This window comes from Miniopterus schreibersii, assembly GCF_964146895.1.
Source record: "Miniopterus schreibersii genome assembly, chromosome: X".
In the NCBI taxonomy this organism is placed as follows: domain Eukaryota; kingdom Metazoa; phylum Chordata; class Mammalia; order Chiroptera; family Miniopteridae; genus Miniopterus; species Miniopterus schreibersii.
The window spans coordinates 69,147,393-69,167,372 of record NC_138104.1 but is presented as its reverse complement, the minus strand read 5'-3'; the positions used below and the strand labels follow the sequence as shown (position 1 = coordinate 69,167,372).

General features: G+C 41.8%; 1 protein-coding gene across 2 annotated transcripts in view; it reads left to right on the top strand.

Moving 5' to 3' along the window:
* Positions 1-19,695, top strand: part of GAB3 (GRB2 associated binding protein 3) — a 65,838-nt gene extending 46,143 nt beyond the window's left edge. The window contains exons 3-10 of one of the 2 annotated variants that reach the window (XM_081126050.1): positions 769-862; positions 1,430-1,908; positions 5,733-5,788; positions 6,239-6,458; positions 8,608-8,689; positions 9,821-9,923; positions 14,773-14,889; positions 16,435-19,695. In XM_081126050.1, the coding sequence (XP_080982176.1) occupies positions 769-862; positions 1,430-1,908; positions 5,733-5,788; positions 6,239-6,458; positions 8,608-8,689; positions 9,821-9,923; positions 14,773-14,889; positions 16,435-16,551 (1,268 nt within the window). In that variant the 3' untranslated portion in view covers positions 16,552-19,695. Of the gene's footprint in view, positions 1-645; positions 863-1,429; positions 1,909-5,732; positions 5,789-6,238; positions 6,459-8,607; positions 8,690-9,820; positions 9,924-14,772; positions 14,890-16,434 lie in introns of both variants that reach the window. The other variant, XM_081126049.1, reaches the window with a different exon arrangement.
* Positions 19,696-19,980: the final 285 nt, after the last annotated feature.

Genomic DNA, 19,980 nt, shown 5'->3' with positions numbered 1-19,980 from the left:
GGACGGTAAGGGCACAGTCTTTGTCTTGGCTATATTGGCAGAGTTAGAACAGTCCTGGGCACATAGTAGGCGCAAAGTAGATATTCCATATGTAGGGGTGGACAAGAGTAGTTTAATTTGTCAGGAAAAGTATATAATACAAAAATAAATAATAATACAACAATAAACTTTTGTGTACTCACAACTGTAAACCTACTTTTGCCCATCTCTGTAGACATAAATAGGCATGTATCTATATATGCAGAAATGCATATGTAAGTACATATATATGTATTCAATATGCATATATATATATATATATATAAATAATTTGGTGAGTGAATAAACTGTGATGCAGGCCTGTGGCTGAAGGCCATAAAGAAGCTGTGTGGAGACTATCTAACTGCTAATTTTTATACCAAGAATGCTTGGGTTTGTGTTGTTGTTTTTTTACTCTTAATTGATTCAACACTTCACTCTTGGAACATAATTGGCCTTCTTTCCCGGACATTGTTTATAGCTTGGGGAAATGGTCTCCTCCATCAGTACAAACACCAGCTGTGATTTGCATCTTCTATTTGGCTTCTTTAGATGCTGTTTGAGAAATTGCAAGTGAGTGTTATAGCCATTCTTAAATGTTAACCTGGGAAATGATTTCTCCAGCAGATTCCGTGGAGAGCCTCTCTCACACGCCCTCCTCCCTCCAGCCACCCCCTGCCAGCTCCCTTCACACCGCCCATGCTGTCAGCTCCTCCTTGCCAAGAGATGACCCAAGCTCTAATACCATAGGTACTGAGGAAACCAGAAGTGAGTCAGAGTTTCTCTTCCTTCCTGATTATCTGATTCTGTCCAACTGTGAGACTGGAAGACTGCACCATGCCAGGTATGCTTATGCTCTGGACTCTCTGAGCCAGGCCTCTTGCACACGCTCCTCTGTTTGCAGAGCCCACACTGCCTCCTCTTTCAGGGCGTGTCACTGAGATGTGCTCAGTGTGCCTGACCAAATCAGTCCATTTAGCTGTAGCATCTTGTAGTGGGCGTATTTGCTCTCTTTTCTCTTTCTGCTACTGACAAGGCAGAGACAGATCACTATCAACCACTATGAAGGGTGAAGCATGCGGTATACTAAACAAAATGAGTCATGTATTTTAGCGTTGTGGCTTTCATTTCTAACCTTGCATTTTCATATGAAAAAAATCAACAAACTATTTTTTTTCTGCATCAAGGGGTTGGTGTGACCAAGGGCATAGAGGGAATGTAGCTGTATAAGTAAAATAAAAGGTGATACTCAAAGAATGGGAATGAGGCCTGCATGGTTTTTGTGATGGATGGATGGCTTTCTTCTTCAGACGTCTGCCAAGGATGTATCAGTAGTGTCGCTACGGTACCAACTGTAGCTGCCAGGGACCTGCTACATTTCAGTCAAATGCATATGCTTTTCTTCCTTCAGTTTACCCACTAGATGCGACAGCTGGTCAAACTCAGACCGTTCATTGGAACAGACTTCATTCGACGACGTTTTTGTTGATGGCCTGCAGCCGCTGCCCTACATTAACTTGGTCCACCCCTCTGCCCACGGGGATGGGTCTCAGGAGGCACCTTCCACAAGGCCTCAGGCTGCCCTGATCTGGAGTAGAAATATCAATGGACCATCCAGGGACCACTTTTCTTCACCATTGCTGGAAACTTCCTTAAATTCCACCAATCACATAGATAAAAACCAAGGTTCTTTGCCTTATGGGGTAAAAGAACTAGACCTTGTGCCCAACACTCCACCTCCCCGCCCCCCTAAGCCAATCCATCTCTCTGAACGGCGCCAAGAGGAGCAGCTACTATGGAGTAGGCACAGCAGCATCAAGAAGCCAGAATGCACTATGGCACCAAGAAGAATCTCTCTCTCTGGTCTAGATAACGTAAGAACCAGGAAAGGTAAGTGTTGGATGCTAATATTCAGGTACAGAGAGAGGCCTAGCTCCTCTTAACTCCTTGGGCCCCTGTAGATGCTGAAAGAAGTCAGAACCCTGGTCCCTTAGGCATGCCCATGTGATGGCTTCCCCACCTGAGTCTAAGCTCCTGGTGTTTGTTTGGAGCCACTCGGAGGCCCACTTGGTACAGAAAGTGATATCTTTTATATCAGCTGCGCTTGATTCCATTCTTTGCCTCTCACATGCATAGTGACCTCTGAGACAATAGACCAGCTCTTTTCTTCTATTCTCAACAATCCCATCAGCCTCATTCATCATACCAACGGAAATGTTTTTTTCCAAATTTTAACTAGCTACAAGCTAGTGATGTGGTTTTTTACCAAGCCGTCACCATCCACATAATGCTAAGCCAGCCCCATCAGCTTGGTCCATTGCCGTGCTCTCCTGGAGGCCTCGTTTGCCTTTTTCTGTAAAGCTCTTGATTATTATGGACTTCTCTCTCTCTCTCTCCCTCCCTCCCTCTCTCCCTCCTTCCCTCCCTCCCTCCCTCTCTCCTTACCTTTGTCTTTCTCCCTTTCTCTTCATCCAAATATAATCACTCCTACACTGATACCTATAAGGCCACATTTTAAAGGAATTGTAGAAGTTTGAGGAATGCAAACTCACTTCAAATTGTATAAATTTCCCATTCTGACTGAGGAACTGGATCACTGGCAAAGACCTCCCCCAATGTGCCTAGCGATGTGACCGTTACACATGTTGCTTCCTTCTGATAACCTCGATGAAATGAGTATATGCTGATTACCCAAAGGGTCTCAATGCACTAACATGTGAGCAGTAGACAGAAATGGAAAACTGAAAAGAGTAGGTGAGCAGATTTTGGAGAGTGAAATGAATAATGAATAAAAACAGTAAAATAATAGAATATGAGCATGAGTCTCAGCAAAAAGGGGTCCAATAAAGCAGAGGGAACATGTCAAAGTGATTGCCTGCCTTCCCCACTGAGGCTCACCTGGAATTGATGTTCGTGAGTGGCGGCAGGGTGCGGACAAGGTTCATTATTGAGGAGGGTTGCATCATATCTGTAGATCAACCTGTGAAGATATGACATCCTTGCAATGTTGAGTTTTCCGATTCATGAACAGGAAATATCCTTCCATTTAAATAGGTCCTGGTTTCTATAATAGGATCACTGCCTTGTTAAGAACAGACTGAAGGAAAGCAAGTATAGAAGCAGGAAAGCCAGTTAGAAGATGAGTATTGCAATCCAGGCAAACTATAATGGTAACCGAGACTAGGATAGCAGCTTTTGAATTTGTGAAAAGTGGTTAGCTGCTTGATATATCTTGAAGATAGAACCTCGCTCATGGGATGTGCAGTAGAGAAAGAATGGAGTCAATGTTGACTTCATGGTTTTTGGCCTAAAAAACTGAGATGGGGAACAAGGAACAAGTGGAACAAGTTGGAAGATGGAATGGAAGTCAAGGAGTTGTTTTTTGGACATGTTGAGTTTGAGATGCCTGTTAGATATTCTAGTGGAAATGTCAAGTCAGTTGTTAGAAATGTGAGTCTGAAAGTCAGTGAGAGGCCTGGGCTGGAACTATGAATTTGAGAGTTGTCAGGGTATAGATAGTAAATTGAAAGGACTAGATGAGATCACCAAGAAAGTGAATACAGAGAAGAGAAAAGAACCAAGGACTGAGCCCAGAGCCCTATAACACTTAGAAATTGTGGCCAAGAGGAGGAACCAGCAAAAGAAACTCTAAAGTTGTCAGTGAGACAGCAGGAAATCCAACTGAGTGAAATTGTGGCAGAGACTCATTTTCCAGGTGTTTGTTTCTTAGGAGTGTGGGTAGGAAGCCATTCTTGGTGGCTGCCTTTAGACTGATCCCATCTTTACTCTACCATAAAGTCTTTAAACTGTCTGATGCTGATGCAGGGTTTTCTTTTCTTGAAATATGTTTTTATTGATTTCAGAGAGAGGAAGGGAGAGGGAGAGAGAGATAGAAACATTGATGCGAGAGAAACATCGATCTGCTGCCTCTTGCATGCCCCCTTCCAGGGATCGACCCCGAAACCTGGGCATGTGCCCTGACCAGGAATCGAACCGGCAACCTCCTGGTGCGTGGAATGACACTCAACCAACTAAGCCACAGTGGCCCGGCAGGGTTTTCTTTATATTGGTGTTATTTGGTGACATCTGTAGGGATCTGGTAATGGAAAGGGAGTTATGGGACTGTTATTACATATGCAAGTCTCACATTCTTTATTAACAACATCCGTAATAATTTCTAGGATTTAAATACGTTATGTGTCCCAGGCACTGTACTAAGTCCTTTACATGCACTGATGCAGCTAACCTTTCCGTCAGTCTTATGAAACAGATTCTATTATTGGCCTTATTTTACAGATTAGGAAATTGAGACACAGAGTATAAGTAACTTATCCAGTGTCACACAGCTATTAAGTGATGGAGTAGGGATTTTAAATGGGACATTATGACTCTAGAGCAGCTTTCAGCCAGTACTTCTGCAAACTTGAAGACATCGAAACATATATGTATATATATATATATGTGTGTATGTATATATGTGTATATATAATGTGTATGTATAATACACATTCTTAATTCCATCAATCTCCATCACATATTTCTGAGATGGGAGTTATTCTCTCACTTTAGGATGATGTTGACTCTTCGGTTTACTTCTCAGAGACAGCCTGACTTTTGACATCTCCAAGTTCTTGGGGGACACTTCCTTCTGGTCCCCAAGAGCATTTGCCTCACTTATCAACAGCAGTCACCATTGTTAGGCTTAATGGCACTGTGCCCCCTGACTTTCCACGTTGCAAGATGGTTGTACCCTCAGGATGAGCCAGTGTTTCATCTTCCTGCTCTTTGAATGTTGGGATTCTCTAGGGCTTTATACTTAAACTTCTCTCAACACTTGCAACCTAGATAATCTCCTCTGCTCTTATAGTTTTGACTGTCACCTTTAAGCTGCTAATTCCTCCAAATTAGATCTCATTAGACTCTAGATCCACATATCTTGCTGCTTTATAGACAACTCCTCTTTCTTTTTTATTTATTTTTTTTATTTTTTATAGTTATAAAACATTTTAAATATATTTTTATTAAATAATGATGATGGGTATAAGTTTAGGTTTTGTTCTTAATATTCTTTCTTAACACAATAAAAAGTCAGCAACTCCATATTGATCACTAACTTTATTTTTTTATGGAAATCTCTTTCATTTCAACTATTAATCTTGATTTTTATGTAACATTGTCACACCCATCTGACAAGTTTTTAATCCTGTCTTAACTCAACTTTCCTCTCCATGCCCGTACCTGATTGACTGGCTGTTGCTGCAGAAAGTCATGGTCGCCAATTCATGGTCACAGATCTCAAACAAACCCTCAGTGCTGCTGGACAATACTATCACTCCTCTGTTTACCCTGTTCTCCTGATCATCACAAGGGATGTCTCACACCTCTCCTCTCCTCAAACCTCCAGTTCTGTCTTCACCGTCTCTAAGCTCATGTAATAAATGCAACAAGTATTTGTTAACTACTTGCTATATCTCTTCCTAACTCACAGGCAGAATTAAAGCTATCATATAGAAACTTCTTCAAAATCTGGTCTGATTTTCATCTGTTCTGACTGCCCAACTAGACTTACTAGCAAGCCTTGCATATAGAAACTGTGTTATGCTTCTTTGTCTCTCTGGAGCTGAGGGCAGGGCCCCAAGGTGCATAGACACTTGGACCCTAGTTTAAATTGATGTTGTCCTGTATTTCTCACTACCCTATCTTGTTTCTTGCAGCTGATGTAGAAGGCCAATCCTTAAGACATCGAGACAAGCGGCTAAGTTTAAATTTGGTGAGTTTGGAACCTGAGTTACTTTAAACCTTTGAAGCCTTTTGAAACTCAGCACTCTGAATCTCTGAGGACCGTTCCAGCCTTCCCTTAAGGCTTGAATTTGTTTGGAAACAACTGGACTTAGTGTTTTATAACGATGTTGCCAGTTCTTATGGTTCAGACACTTGCCTGACTTGGGGTAGCTTCTGAAGGCATCACTCTATACCTAAAGCATTTGTATCAATTCATAACCCTCTGTCTTACAGCATCAGTTCTAAGAAAGTCATCACCTACCTCACATAGTAAGTCCAGAAGCAGAGCTTGAGTAAGAGGCTTGTCTGACTTTCCTAAGGAAGTTCAGAGTTATTCTTGGATAATTTGCAACCGAAACCCTGTGTAGATGAGGCTGCCCACTGGTAGCAGTTTCCATGACTGTTTTATAGTTTCCAACCTGTACCTATTCTCTTGCAGCCATGCAGGTTTTCCCCAATGTACCCCACAGCTTCAGCCAGTGCCGAAGACAGCTATGTGCCTATGGGCCCCCAGGTCACCACCTCTGGTCTCAGACCCCACTGCAGCCGTGATGACTACATCCCAATGAGCTCAGGAAGCATCTCCAGCCCATTGCCTAAGCTACCTGCAGACCTGGAACCTCCCCCAGTGAATAGAGATCTCAAGCCTCAGAGGAAACGTAAGCCATTTGACCAGGCCTGCTGTGTAGGGAGGAGAGCAGCCACGTGGAGAAGTTTCCTTCCTGACTCTCTCTGGGAAGGAAGCACTAGAGAAACCATCCTAGAGGTCTGGGAGTTTAAGGGTGAGGAGAAAGGGCTGGAATTGAATGGGAAGAGCTGGGGAGCCTTGCTGCCCCAGATTATTATGATAAAAGGAGTCAGGATTTGCAAGCACCATGGCCTTGCAAATATAGCCTACAAAGCCAAGTTCATTCCAGAGAGCTCATCTTTGGCTGTTTCCCTAACAAAGGCCCAGAAATAAGTGATGGATGGGAGTGGAACCTACCTGGCATCTCTTCATTTAAACAGAACTTGAATGTAATCACAGTGCCCTCTTCCTATGAGGCAGCCAAGAATGACCTTTGACACTAATTTCTGAATGTCAGACCTGATCATGTGCAACTTATCACTCAGTGCCCTGTGCATGCCTATTAACTGAGTTGTTTCAAGTGAGAGAAGACTTTGGCAATGAGTAGCTTGGCTCCCATATGCACAGAGCTTCCTAAAGCTTCTGCATTGCTCCCAGGCAGCTTCTCTGGTCTGCTAAGCAGCATGGACAGGCAGGGGGAGAATGGAGAAGAGGGAAGGAGGAAAAGCAGATCAAAGTAACTTTCTAACTTCATTCTTGCCCACTATCACTTGCCCAGTAGGGCTATGTGATCCCAAGGAAATATTTGGTAAAATGACTGTGATCTTGGATCCTCACATCTGGTATGTTCCTACCTCTCTTTGCCCTTTGGAAAAAACCACTCCTTCTGGTGGCCGTGCCCAAAGCTGGTAACTAAATCCCTTACTCATGTCTGGTCCCTTTCAGTCTCACCCGTTCAGTTTGAGTCAAATCACATTTACAGTGTTTGCTGTGTGTGTAGTGCTGTTCTAGGCACTGGATGGGATGCAAAGATGAGGAAGCAAGGAGGGTTCTTCAGTATGAGAGGAAAGAAGATATATAAAAAACATCTGGAAGAAGAAGAATTATGAAGTCTGTACTAAATAGGAGAACAGGCCCTGTCTTATGAGGTTCAGAGGAAATAACCATTCATTCTGGTCAGAAACTATTTAACAGGGACCTATAACTTTGAGGTAGACATTATTTTTTGCTCAGTTAATTTTATACAGCAATGCTGCCCAACAGAACTTTCTGTGATGATGGAAATGTGGCTATTGAAAACTTGAAGTGTGGCTAGTGCAACCAAGAAACTGAATTTTAAATTTTATTTAATTTTAATAAATTTAAATAACCACACGTGGCTTGTGGCTACCATATTAGACAGTGCAGCTCTATAGGACCTCGTGATCGGAGGCATGAACATGTTGGCTGGACTTGGGATTAGAGATGCATTGGGTGGGTGTGAAGGTGCACATTTGAGCCAGGAGGCGCTGGTTTTCTGACAGGTGTGGGTACAGGGATGGACCCTGGGGCCCAGTGGGGAGAGGGAAAGAGGTGAAGCCGGGAGGTGGTTACTCAGTGTCATGGCACCAGGAGAGACCAACCCCAAAGACTATATGATTAATATGTCCTTTCCAGATCACCACCTTGTCGAGGTCTGAGGCTCCTGGGAAACTGACTGAGCAACAGGAAAGTCACTGTACTAGGCTCTGGTGAAATGGAGAGGAGTTCAACAGTTTCTACCCATGTAGTCTAGCAGGGGAAAGATACAAAAGCAACCTGGTCAAAGCAGCGATAAAGGAATACATGCGTGACAAACTCAGCAAGGTGTGGGCCACTGAGGTGGAATAAGGGTCAGATGCCAAGGCTATTGCAGTGAACAAGTCAGAAAATCCCCTGTCCTCTCAGAACAGATAATCACAGGTGAATGTATCATCACACATGGGGGGGGGTGGTTATAAAGGGAAAGTACAGGAATTCATGAGAGCCCATGATGTGGAATCTGATCTTGTCTGGATGTCAAAGAAGGCCTTCCTAAGCAGGGGATATTGAGCTGAGATCCAAAGATGACTAACCAGGCAGAGAGATGGAGAAGAGTATTTGCTTAGCACATTTGGATTTGATGTGCTAGATAAGTGCCATGTCATAGTTTTATAGTCTCTAGACTCTCTCCCTGAACTCCTGAGATCTTACCCTACTGGATATTATGTGTTTCTTTGTAGCACGGCCACCTCCCCTAGACCTGAGAAACCTCTCTACCATCCGGGAACATGCATCTCTAACCAGGACCCACACTGTGCCTTGGTAAGTGTCTGATTGCTCAAAGGGGCCTCATCCAGCACAGGCATTCCCAGTCTTAGTTAGGCCTCTTTGGTTAAATGTAGTTGAAGCCCACTTGTTCTAGCTTAAGCAAAAGAAGGGACAGGGTTTATTATCACAGGCCAGAAGTGTTTTGTAGATCAGAAAGGAAGGAATATAACCCAACCTCCCAAGATACTCGAATCAGGAAGGAGAATGCTGTTTGGAACCCAAGGAATCTCTAACATCTACTTCTCTCCACATTTGCTCCTTCCTCTGTCTTTGGTGAACTCTTTTCTTTGTTGCACAGTCTTCATGGCCAAAAATAGCTGTACTATAGACTTGGAGCTTATTTACATGCTACAATTCCAGTATCAACAGAGATAGGCTCTTTTTCTATCCCAAGTCACAATTCTTGGGAGAGGGAATTGTATTGCCCCAGCTTGAGTGGAATCAGCTATGGCCCGAAGGAGGTCCAGACATGGTTTCCAGAAGCTCAACTTTGTGAACAGAGCAGACAAAGGGCATTCTCAGAAAAAGAGGGATGGCTCGTGGGCGTGGTAGACAACCCCTAAAATGTGTCTATTCTCTCATCTCACCTTTTAGAAGTTACATTTTCAGAGTCCTGAGCCTAACCCAGGAGTTTCTTGGTTCACTCTAAATGCCACAAGACACAATCACTTTGTAAAGCAGAATTCTGCAATGAGCTATATTTTCAGCTTCTGGCTCAGGAGAAGGACCAAAGTTGATTTGCAGCCTTGTCTGCATCCCATCAGAGGAATGGCCACACCTCCTTACTTTTCCTGCTTACTTTGAATGGAAACAAGAGAGCCCCAAAGGAGTGCTGTTGTTGTTTTTCCTAAATGACCTGATGCCTCGGTCTGTTTCTAGAAAGTGCATGAGCTGTGTCAAAAGGAAAGCCTGGAAGAAAGTAGCCTTTGAGAACTGGGAGTCATTTGCCCCAGAGTAGGACAGAAGCTGCTGGGCAGTGTCCACTGCTTTCAGAATGGCTTTGGCCGGAAGGAAGTGATATCTGGAGGGGGGGCTGAAACCCCGCGGGGGCCATGTCAGTTCCTGGCTGGCTTTCCGAGCAGCTGTAAGACATTGCTTTGACCTCATCTATATTTTTGTTCTTAGCAATCGGACAAGCTTTCTCTCTCCAGGAAGAAATGGTATTAATTCTGCAAGATTTTTTGCCAATTCTGTTTCCAGAGAGGAGGAAGAAAGCAACATCCAAATGGTAACCTTATATTTTTCATACTCTTCTTATTCTTCACTCCAATCTGTATTCTCATGAGTTCATTATAAAGGAAACAAACTTCGAAGAGCCCCATACAATCTTAACACAATCACTTGGCTGTAATAGCAGGTTACAATGTTTTCTAGACTGTGAACAAATCGAATTGAAGGTGGTTTTCTTTCCTGTAATATTCAGTTTCTTGTACCATTTTGAGGCCACAGTATTTCAAGAGTACCCAGGGTTTAGGCACGTGTAATGGGAAAATGGAAATGTCAGTCATTCTTTCCACCAGAGTTGCGATACTCTGTTTGACCCCAATAAGTTTGTAGTTCCCTGGATGTCCAGAATCTAAACTGTGAAAATTCACACATTGGATGGTTCCTTCCGTCAGTCAGGCCCTACCCTGACTGCCTCTGAACCTTTCCAAAAGATGAATCAGAGTCCCATTGAGAGGGGGATACAGTGCCCTGGCCTTTGGGTGTGTCTTAGTCTCTGGAGACTATTTTAGGTTCTTTCTCAAGACCTGAGTGGATAGAGACCTAACATTTCTGTCCTTTGATTAACCACTTATAGTTCTAGTCCTAATCTCTCCCTCCTGCCCTCTCATATCTCTTCTATTCTCTTTACCTTGGGTTCTGTTTGAGAGCATGGGTTTTAAAGAGAGAAAGGGGCTTTTAGCACCTCTGAGTTATTAGGCACTGTAGCCAGAACTGTGCCCATTCTATGATTTTAAAAAGATTAACCAAAGAACTTATATGCACAACCCTTGGACACAGACAATAGTGTGGTGAAGGCCTGGGGTAGAGCAGGGGCTGGGTAGAGGTGTGCAAAGAGGAGGAAGGAAATATGGAGACATCTGTAATACTGTCGACAATAAATAAATTTTTAAAAAAGTAAAACGTAGGAACTCTAGAGAGAATCTGTTTGAACTATGAAATTTTGAAAAGAGATCGTAGGACAATGTTCAAAGCAATATGACTACATACTTTTGAGAAGACTTTCTACCCTCCTATACATGAGGGTAATAGACAATTAAAATCTGGAAACAGTAATCTCCAATGAAGCAGTAATTAAGGGCTTTATTTTGCCTTTCTATTTGATAAAAATTGCAATTTAAGTGCACTTAACCATATGCAGATGGAAAGTGACTCATATACAAGCCTGCTGTGATCTTCCCAATGTTTTTCACACTTAGTAATGGCCCTTGGGAAACTTGTAGAAAAAAAAACACTCTTATAAAGGATGCTGATCCAACTGTGCTCTGTCTCCAGAGAACAGAAAAGGGAAGTGAATCTATAATGAAATAGAAGCAAGTGCATAGTCATTCCAGACACTAGCAGTTCATTTCTGATCTTTGAGCTTGTGAGAAAGACCAGTGAACGCTTGGTAACCTCTGTTCTACTTTCTGTCTTTGTAAATTTGCCAATTCTAGGTACCTCATATAAGTGGAATCACAATATTTGTCCTTTTGTGTCTGCTTTCTTTCACTTAGCAGTGTTTTTGAGATTCATCCATATTGTAGCACATAGCAGAATTTCATTTTTTAAAGACTACCAATCCATTGTACACATACACCACTTTTTGTTTGTCTCTTCATCTGTTGGTGGACATTTGGCTTGTTTCCAACTGTTGGCTATTGTGACTAATGCTGCTATGAACATTGGTGTCCAAGTATCTGTTTGAATCTTCGCTTTCAATTATTTCAGATATATACCTAGAGGTGGAATTGCTGAGTCACATGGTAATTTATGTTTAACTTTTGAGGAACCACCAAACTGTTTTCCAGTAGGCAAACCATTTTATATCCCCAACAGCTATGCAAAATGGTTTCAATTTCTCTACATCCTCACCAATACTTCTTATTTCCCCTTTTTTGTTTGTTTTGTATAATGGCCAGCCTAATGTGTGCGAAGTGGTATCTCATTGTGGTTTTCGTTTGCATTTTCCTAATAACTAGTGATGTTAAGCATCTTTTTCATGTGCTTATTGGCCATTTGTATATTTTCTTTGGAAAAATATCTAATCAAGTCCTTTACCCATTTTTTGGTTAATCTTCATCTGAGGATATGTTAATTGATTTTAGAGAGAAGAAAAAGAGAGAGATGAGAGAGAAACATTGACTGACCCGCAATCTAGGTATATGCCCTGACCTAGAATGGAACCCATGGCCAGGGCTCCTTTACCCATTTTTGAATTGGGTTGTTCACTTTTGTTGTTGAGTTGTAGAACATTATGGATATATTATGGATATTAACCTTATCAGATGATTTGCAAATATTTTCCCCCATTCTCTGGGCTCTTCACTCTTGATAGTGTCCTTATATGCACAAAAGTTTTTAATCTTGATGAAGTCAAATTTATTTTTTTCTCTTATTGCCTGTGGTTTTCATGCTATATGCAATAAATCATTGCCAAATCCAATGTCATGAAGTTTTCCTTTATGTTTTCTTCTAAGAGTTTTACAGTATTTGCTCTTATATTGAGGTCTTTGATCCTTTTTGAGTTAATTTTTGTGTGTGCAACAATACTTAGTCACCCATCCAACCAAAATGACAGTTAAAAGATTTCAAAGGCAGCTCTGGCCAGTGTGGCTCAGTTGGTTGAGCATCGTGACTTGCACGGAAAGGTCCCTGGTTCAATTTCTAGTCAGGGCACATGCCCAGGTTGCAGGCTCGAACCCCAGTAGGGGGAGTGCAGGAAGCAGCCGATTTATGTTTCTCTCTCATCATGTTTCTCTCCTCCCTTCCTCTCTCTCTAAAATCAATAAAACATATTTTTTTAAGAAAAGATTTCAAAGGCAAACACACAAAGTTACATATTTGTAAAAAAAAAAAAAAAAGGTTTTCTTTTTTAATAGAAAAGGCTAATTTTTCTTAAGTATTCAGAGAGACCTGGTAATGACAAAACATAGAATCTGTGTTTTCTAGGCAGATTACATTAAAGGTAAAGAAAAACCTTTGTTTACAATTAATAAGAAATTGAGTTAATTTTTAATATGGTCTAATGTTAATTTGCAACTCCATCCTTTTGCATGTGGATATCCAGTTTTCCCAACATTATTTGTTGGAAAGACTGCCCTTTCCCTACCGGTCTTGGCCCCTTCATTGAAAATCAATTGACCATAAACGTGAAGGTTATTTCTGGACTCTTTATTCTGTTTCATTGGTCTATATGCTGTCCTCACTCCAGTATGAGACTTTTGATAACTACAGCTTTATAGCAAGTTTTGAAATCAGGAAATGTGAGTCCTTCAACTTTGTTCTTCTTTTTCAAGATTGATTGGGCTAGTCAGGGTTCCTTGAGCTTCCATGTGAATTTTAGAATGGGTTTTTCTATTTCTGCAAAAAATGCCATTGAGATTTTGATAGAGAATGCTTTGAATCTGTGGGTTGCTTTGGTTAATGTAACCTTAACAATAATTAAATCTTCCAATCCATGAACATAGGGTGTCTTTCCATTTATTTATGTGTGCTTTACTTTCTTTTAGCGATGTTTTACAGTTTTCAGTGTTTAAGTCTTTGTCCCCTTGGTTAAATTTATTCCTAAATACAGGGTGTCCCAAAAAATGTATACACACTTTAACAGCTGATAGCTCAATTTTGAAAATGAAATGTATTTTAATAAACACTGCCTTTATAATTATTCACAGTGTGTGTATACATTTTGGGGGGACACCCTATATTTTATTCTTTTTGATGCTGTTGTAAATTAAATGGTTTTCTTAATTTACTTTTCAGATTGTTCAGTGTTAGTGTACAGAAATGTAACCAAATTTGGGGTGTTGATCTTGTATCCTTGCTGAGTTTGTTTATTATTAACTTTTTTGAGTGGAATCTTTAGAGTTTTCTATGTATAAGACAATGTTATCAGCAAACAGGTTATTTTGCTTCTTCTTTTCCAATTTGGATGCCTTCTATTTCTTTTTCTTGCCTAATTACTTTCCAATACTGTGTTTGATAAAAATAGCAAATAATTCTATTCTCAGCTACACACTCCAGAAATTTTTCTGCAGGTACATAAATGCTCATGGAGCCATTGCATATAAGAGCCCCAAACTGGAAGCAACTCAAATGTCCTTAGTAGTGAAACAGTTAAATAAATCATGCAATGGAATAATCTATTCCAGTGAAAGTGAATGAACTAGGGCTACTGCATCAACATGGGTGAATGTGAAGTATGCACTATGAAGCAGAAATTGAAGCCACCAAAAATACATACCATATGTTTTTATTGATAGAAATTCAAAACAGGCAAAACTAAATAATGTGTGACTTAAGGATAGTACTTACACACTTGAAAAACCATATTTAAAAACAAAAGGAGTATTAAACACCAAATTCAAGATAGCTCTTAACCCCTTGGGGGGGGGGAGGTAGTAGTAGAGGGAGAGCAGGTACTTCATGGGCATCGTAGTATTCCATTTGTGAAGCTGGTGGTAAGTCCATAGGTGAGTGTTAAAATGCTATCACTGTATTGTACAAAGCATCTTTGGGTGCATTTGGGGTGACTTTACTAGAACTTTAATAAGTGTGGTTGATCTTTTCAGGATTTAATCTCTAAGGTACCGTGGGCCCCTGAGATCCATAAAACAAATTCTTCTTGGGGGAAATTTTGGCCAACTGTTTTCATAGTGAATAAAGATATAACTTCATGTGAAGATTGAATTTGCTATTTTGTATTTCAAATGCCTCCTCTCACTCAAAAGTGCAGGATGAGCTCCGCAGCTCTCATCAGACTAGTCTGTTATGATCTGACGGCAGCTGCTCAGGTGAAGACACGGCTTACCCTCTTTCCCTTGGGCAGCCTGGCCAGACATTGTTAACCTGAATCCTATAATGTTGGTTTCTAGGAGGAACACCGAACAGCCAACTCCCTGAGCAGTGGTGCTATGATGTGGACAAAGAAATTCAGCCTGGATTATCTAGCCCTGGACTTCAATTCAGCATCACCAGCCCCTGTACAGCAGGTAGGAAGGACTTTGTGTCTGAGAATTCCCAGATTTCATTTCTGTTTAGATTTTTCTGATGATTTAGCCATGTATGTTCTTTTTGAAAAGTCTTAAGCATACAGACACATACAGTGAAGAATATTAAAATCAACCCCGATTCTGCCTCCCAGAAACCCTGCTGTATTTCCTCTAGGGTATGTTCTTTGGATGTATAGGCATACCTCGTTTTATTGTGCTTTCCTTTATTGTGCTCCATAGATGTCGTGTTTTAGGCAAGACCTTCCACCAGCAAAAAGGTTACAACCCACTTTATGGCGATACTTACTTTATTGCCATGTTCTGGAACTGAACCTGCAATACCTTCAAGGTCTGCCTGTATACATACAAATGCATGTGGTATTCATGCCCATTAAAACTTGGACCGTAAAGTTTATAGAAAAGTTTCTCTGGCAGAGATGAGGGTGAGGTAAAGGGCACTTCAGGCATCGGGAGGGCCTGCTTAGAGAAGAAGTCATAGTCTGGTGTGGCTAAACTGGGGATTGGTGACAAGAACTCTCGGTTGGAATTGGAACCCCTCAGTAAAGGGCCTCAAAGGCCAGGTTGGGCAGTTTCAACTTCTTTGGGTAGTATTCTCATCTTCTCATCTGTAATGTGGGGATCAGAAAGAATAACACCTATGTCTATGCCTGTGGTGAAGATTAAATGAGTACATACGATGTAAGCAACACTGGCCATTAACTAGTGTTGCCCATGTAACTAGTGTAAGCCGTGGAATGAATGAATAGTAAGCAGTGGACAACAGCTAAATATTTTTGATGAAGGGATGGTCATAATCTATACTGTGCCTAACAATGTACAGTTTGATGAGAAAAGCACCATGCCGAACAGAGTATACAGTATGGTTCGTGTGTGTGTGTGTGTGGAAAAAAAACGATCTAGTAGGCTTCCCTTTCCTTTTGATGAGTGAACTTCCATTTCTCCTTTACCTTTAATTTCATTCCAAAAACCTGAACTAATACTCCAGAAAAGCTGGTCAGAAAGATGAGACCAATAAGTAAAAAAGGTGCAATAGCTTTGGTAGGCTACGCAGTCAAGACAAACAAGCCTCAAATCTCAATGCCTTGCAACAGAAAAAGCTTTTTCAGTTGTTGCTAATGGGACAATCCACTACAGGCCAGGGCCTTGGTGTTCCAGGTCATCTTCAATCCAGGGCCCAGGCAGAAGGAGCAACTCCACCTGAGGCATGCTGGTCTCCTGGCAGGGGAAAAAGAGAGATTGCAGAATCACAGGATGCCTCTTTTCTCTATAGGATTGGCACATGTCACTTCCACTCACACTATATTAGTCAAAGCAAGTCAAATGGCTAGAGCAAAGTTGAAGGGAATGGAGGTGAAGAGATATTTATACACATACACACAAAATATAATAACACTTCTGCAGTGAATGACCCAGAAAGAAGGGGCAGCAAATGCTTATTAACACTATAATCTTCCATAGAAGGACTGACATTTTTCTAAATTTTCCGTTGAATGTAATGAAACCCGTTTTGTTCTCTCCCTTCAGAAACTTCTCCTTTCAGATGAGCAAAGAGTAGACTATGTCCAAGTGGATGAGCAGAAGACACAAGCTCTCCAGAACACAAAGCAGGAGTGGACCGATGAGAGGCAATCCAAAGTATAAGCAGTGTGGGCTTGGACTGTGTGTAACACAAGGAAGCTTGGGGCTGGCTTTGAGTTTTTTCACTAGACTCACACCACTGTTCAACACAGGTCAAAATCCAGAGGGAATGCATAATTTCCATGGGCTTGGCAAGGACCTTTGGGAGAAAGGACCTATTCGTATGCATTACATGGGAAGAAGAAGGAAGCAGTGCCCTCCCAGAGGGGGCTCTGAGGGATTCTAGTACCCACCTCCACCCCCATCTGTCGCAGAAGTTTCCTTCTCTGGCCACACTTGCCCATGCCCAGAGCCTCAGGGATGCTTACAGTTGGTTCCACAGTCACAAGAGGCAGAAATGGAGGATTCCACAGCCACGGACTGGGATGTAGAAAACTCCATTCATTCAAACAGGGTAGGAACAATAAAAACAAAACTTAAGTTCTCTTAAGAGAATATTTTCCCAGAGTTTGGTTAAAAATCCAATGGAGAATTTGGAGTGTGGATTGAAGTCAGTATTGCTAACTGACAGGAAGACATCATTTGACTCCAATACCTGAAATTGACCTCTCTTCTGTGCTTCCATTGAAATTATAAATTTTCCTAGCAGAGAAGCCCCTGGAGGCCATCTTGTCCTAGCCCCTGAAGACAGAGTTGAAGAGATCAAGCCCAGCGATGATGGGAGAATCTGCACTCCTTACTCCATAGACTCCAGCAGACAAATCATTTTTATACCCCAAAGAAAGACAATTCAAGTGACGGGGCAATGATTCCTGGGCTCCATGATGACCATATCAGGTGACACCAGTGGCTTTAAGGGTATCATGGTTTAAGCAGCTACCTGTGGCTGGGTATTCCGTTGCTCTTGGCCTTTTTCCAGTATGTTTTCACATGCATCATTTCCTCTCCCCCTAAAAGACCTCAGAAGCTTGGGTTGGCAGAAATTGTCGCTCCCACTTTGAAGAAAAGAAAACTGAGAACCAGAGGAGGGCGCACTTTGTCCACGATCACTCGTGGAGCCGAGATAGTCAGGTTTAAAATAGAGTTGGTCAGGCTGCCCATTACAGGCTCATTCCACCATTCCACACGGACTGAGGATTTTGATGAAATCGATCAGTTTGGTAAAATTCGGAGACATGCAGACCTGAAATGAGTCATTATCTCTCCCTTTCATAGGATTTTGAGCAGGTGCTTTTATACTTGAAAGGTATGCATGTCAAGCCAGGGTTTCTTTGAGTGGTGTTCAAATGGGGAACTCTAACAAAATCAGTAATTACCATTAGAAATACCTCCTATCGATCAGTGTGAAATCCATTCTTGGATTGCACGGTTCCCTTGCAGTGTGTTTCCCGTGAGCTGGCTAATGCTGGCAGAGTAATTTTTGCCACCTTGGGAAGGCACAAACTATCCTTGGCTATCTTATGTTGGACCCAAGCTTTTCAGTGCTAAAGCGTTATGACTAGAAAAAAACACAAACAAAACAATGAGTTACATTCTCAGGTTTCCTGGGTAATTTTCCCCTCTGCTTTATGGGGTACCTGGGGTTCAGGGGACTCATGAAAGTCACACTCGGGCATGAGGTCTTACTTAATGCCCCTTCCTCATCCTTCTGAGCACCTGTGTCCAGAAGACAGATCTGAACAACAGGGAATTAAGCAGTTACTGCTCCAACATTTTGACACCATGTCCTTTATACGAAGATGGATCAAATAGGCAGGCATGTCTATGACAGTCAGGGTTACTTAGGGCAGTTGTAGGTTTTGCTGCATGGTTTTGGGGTTTCAGGATACCCCAAAGGTAGGTAAATGCCAAAGTCTTGTTTTTTCAGATCATAAAAGACATGATCTTCATGTTAAAAGCAGCAAGATCTGGTAGCATTTTCTTCCTGGAGCAAGGTGGTGGGAAATTGCCGAGTTCTTTAACTGTGTCGAGTCCTTTGTGAGCTCAGACAGAGCAACAAGAGGGCTCCTCTCACCTCGTGGCCAGCTCCATGTCACCACACACACAAACTGGAGCCTGTAAAGAGCCACCTTCTTCCCCATGTGACTTGCAAAGAGTCACAGAGCCTCAGGCAAGAATCCAGGGCTGCAGACTGCCAGTTTCCATAGACGGTAGCTTCCTTGTGTGGGGGGCACCTGTGTTTAGACCATCGAGTACCTGGTAAAGGCCAGTGCAGAAAAATTGTATGTCCCAATATCAAGAACCACACTAGATAGAAAATAGAATGGAAAAGAAAACAGCTGAAATCACATCGATAGTGAAGTGTCATTCAATTGATAAAAAGAAAATCTGTTTCTGTAAAACATTTTCAGGGACACATTTACTGCAGGAAGCAACACATACTTTAGAGGTATGGATTGTTTGGAAGTGATTAATTAGGGATTTAAAAAAAACGGTGACCTCACCCTCATTTCCAAGGTGTATGCAGGTATGTCCTGTGTTGATAGAAACGCTAATGGATAGCTACTCAAAAGCACGATTCAGGGTTACAAAGTACGGGTAGTTTTTCAGCTGACAGCAGCATATGCTCGTGAAAAAGGCACCCTGAGTCAAAACGATGTTGGCCAAATCTTGTTGGAGGATGTAATGCACGTATAACAGGGCTATGATTCTGACCAAGTTTTCAAAACAAATCATCCCAGATTTCATTCCGAGTCAAGTGCACATGGCATGTCTATACACTGCAGGGTGCTCTTTCCTAGAAGATTTGGGAATCAACCTCACAGGACAATGCAACAATTAATTCCACATTGTTTTCTGCAGTTCCTTTTTGTTTTGTTTCCTTCTATCTCTTTTTGTTAGGAAATTCCTCCAGATCAGGAGTTGTGAAGGGTCTCAAGCCTACAAGTCCCTAAGACCTTTGGGAGTTAAGTGTTTCTTGAGGAGGGATAAGCCCTGTGGCCCAGCACACAGCCTGGCTACAAGGGCATGGAGTCAGACTATGGGAGTCAGTATCCAGACCACTACACTGTGGAGCAAGGAGCTACTAAATCGAGGCCTTTAGGTCTGAGTTGAGACTGAAGGCTCCCCTCAGGCCTGGCTTTCTCCTCTCAAGGGCTCCTCAGTCCCCATGCATACCATCTTTGTACCCACAATTATGTTGATTTTAAAAATTCATTGTGTTTTTACTGTTTCATTTCTGGCATTAATAAACGTCTTATAAGGAGGAATCATGACTTAAGTTCCTTCTTATTTGTTTATAGTGATAACATTCAATATAACTACAGAACATGTTTTGAAAGCTGAGTATGTGAAAATAGACTTCACTGCCATTTTCAAGAACAAACTTAACTGACTCACATGGAATGACCTACGTCCATGTTATTTCACTGTAAGCAGTTGAACAGGTGGCTGTACTGAGTACTGCTACTGCTCAGCCAAACCATATCTTGACATCCTTTTTCTTCATCAGAAACAGCCTTCAATAATTAATTGGCAATAAAGTCAAGGGCC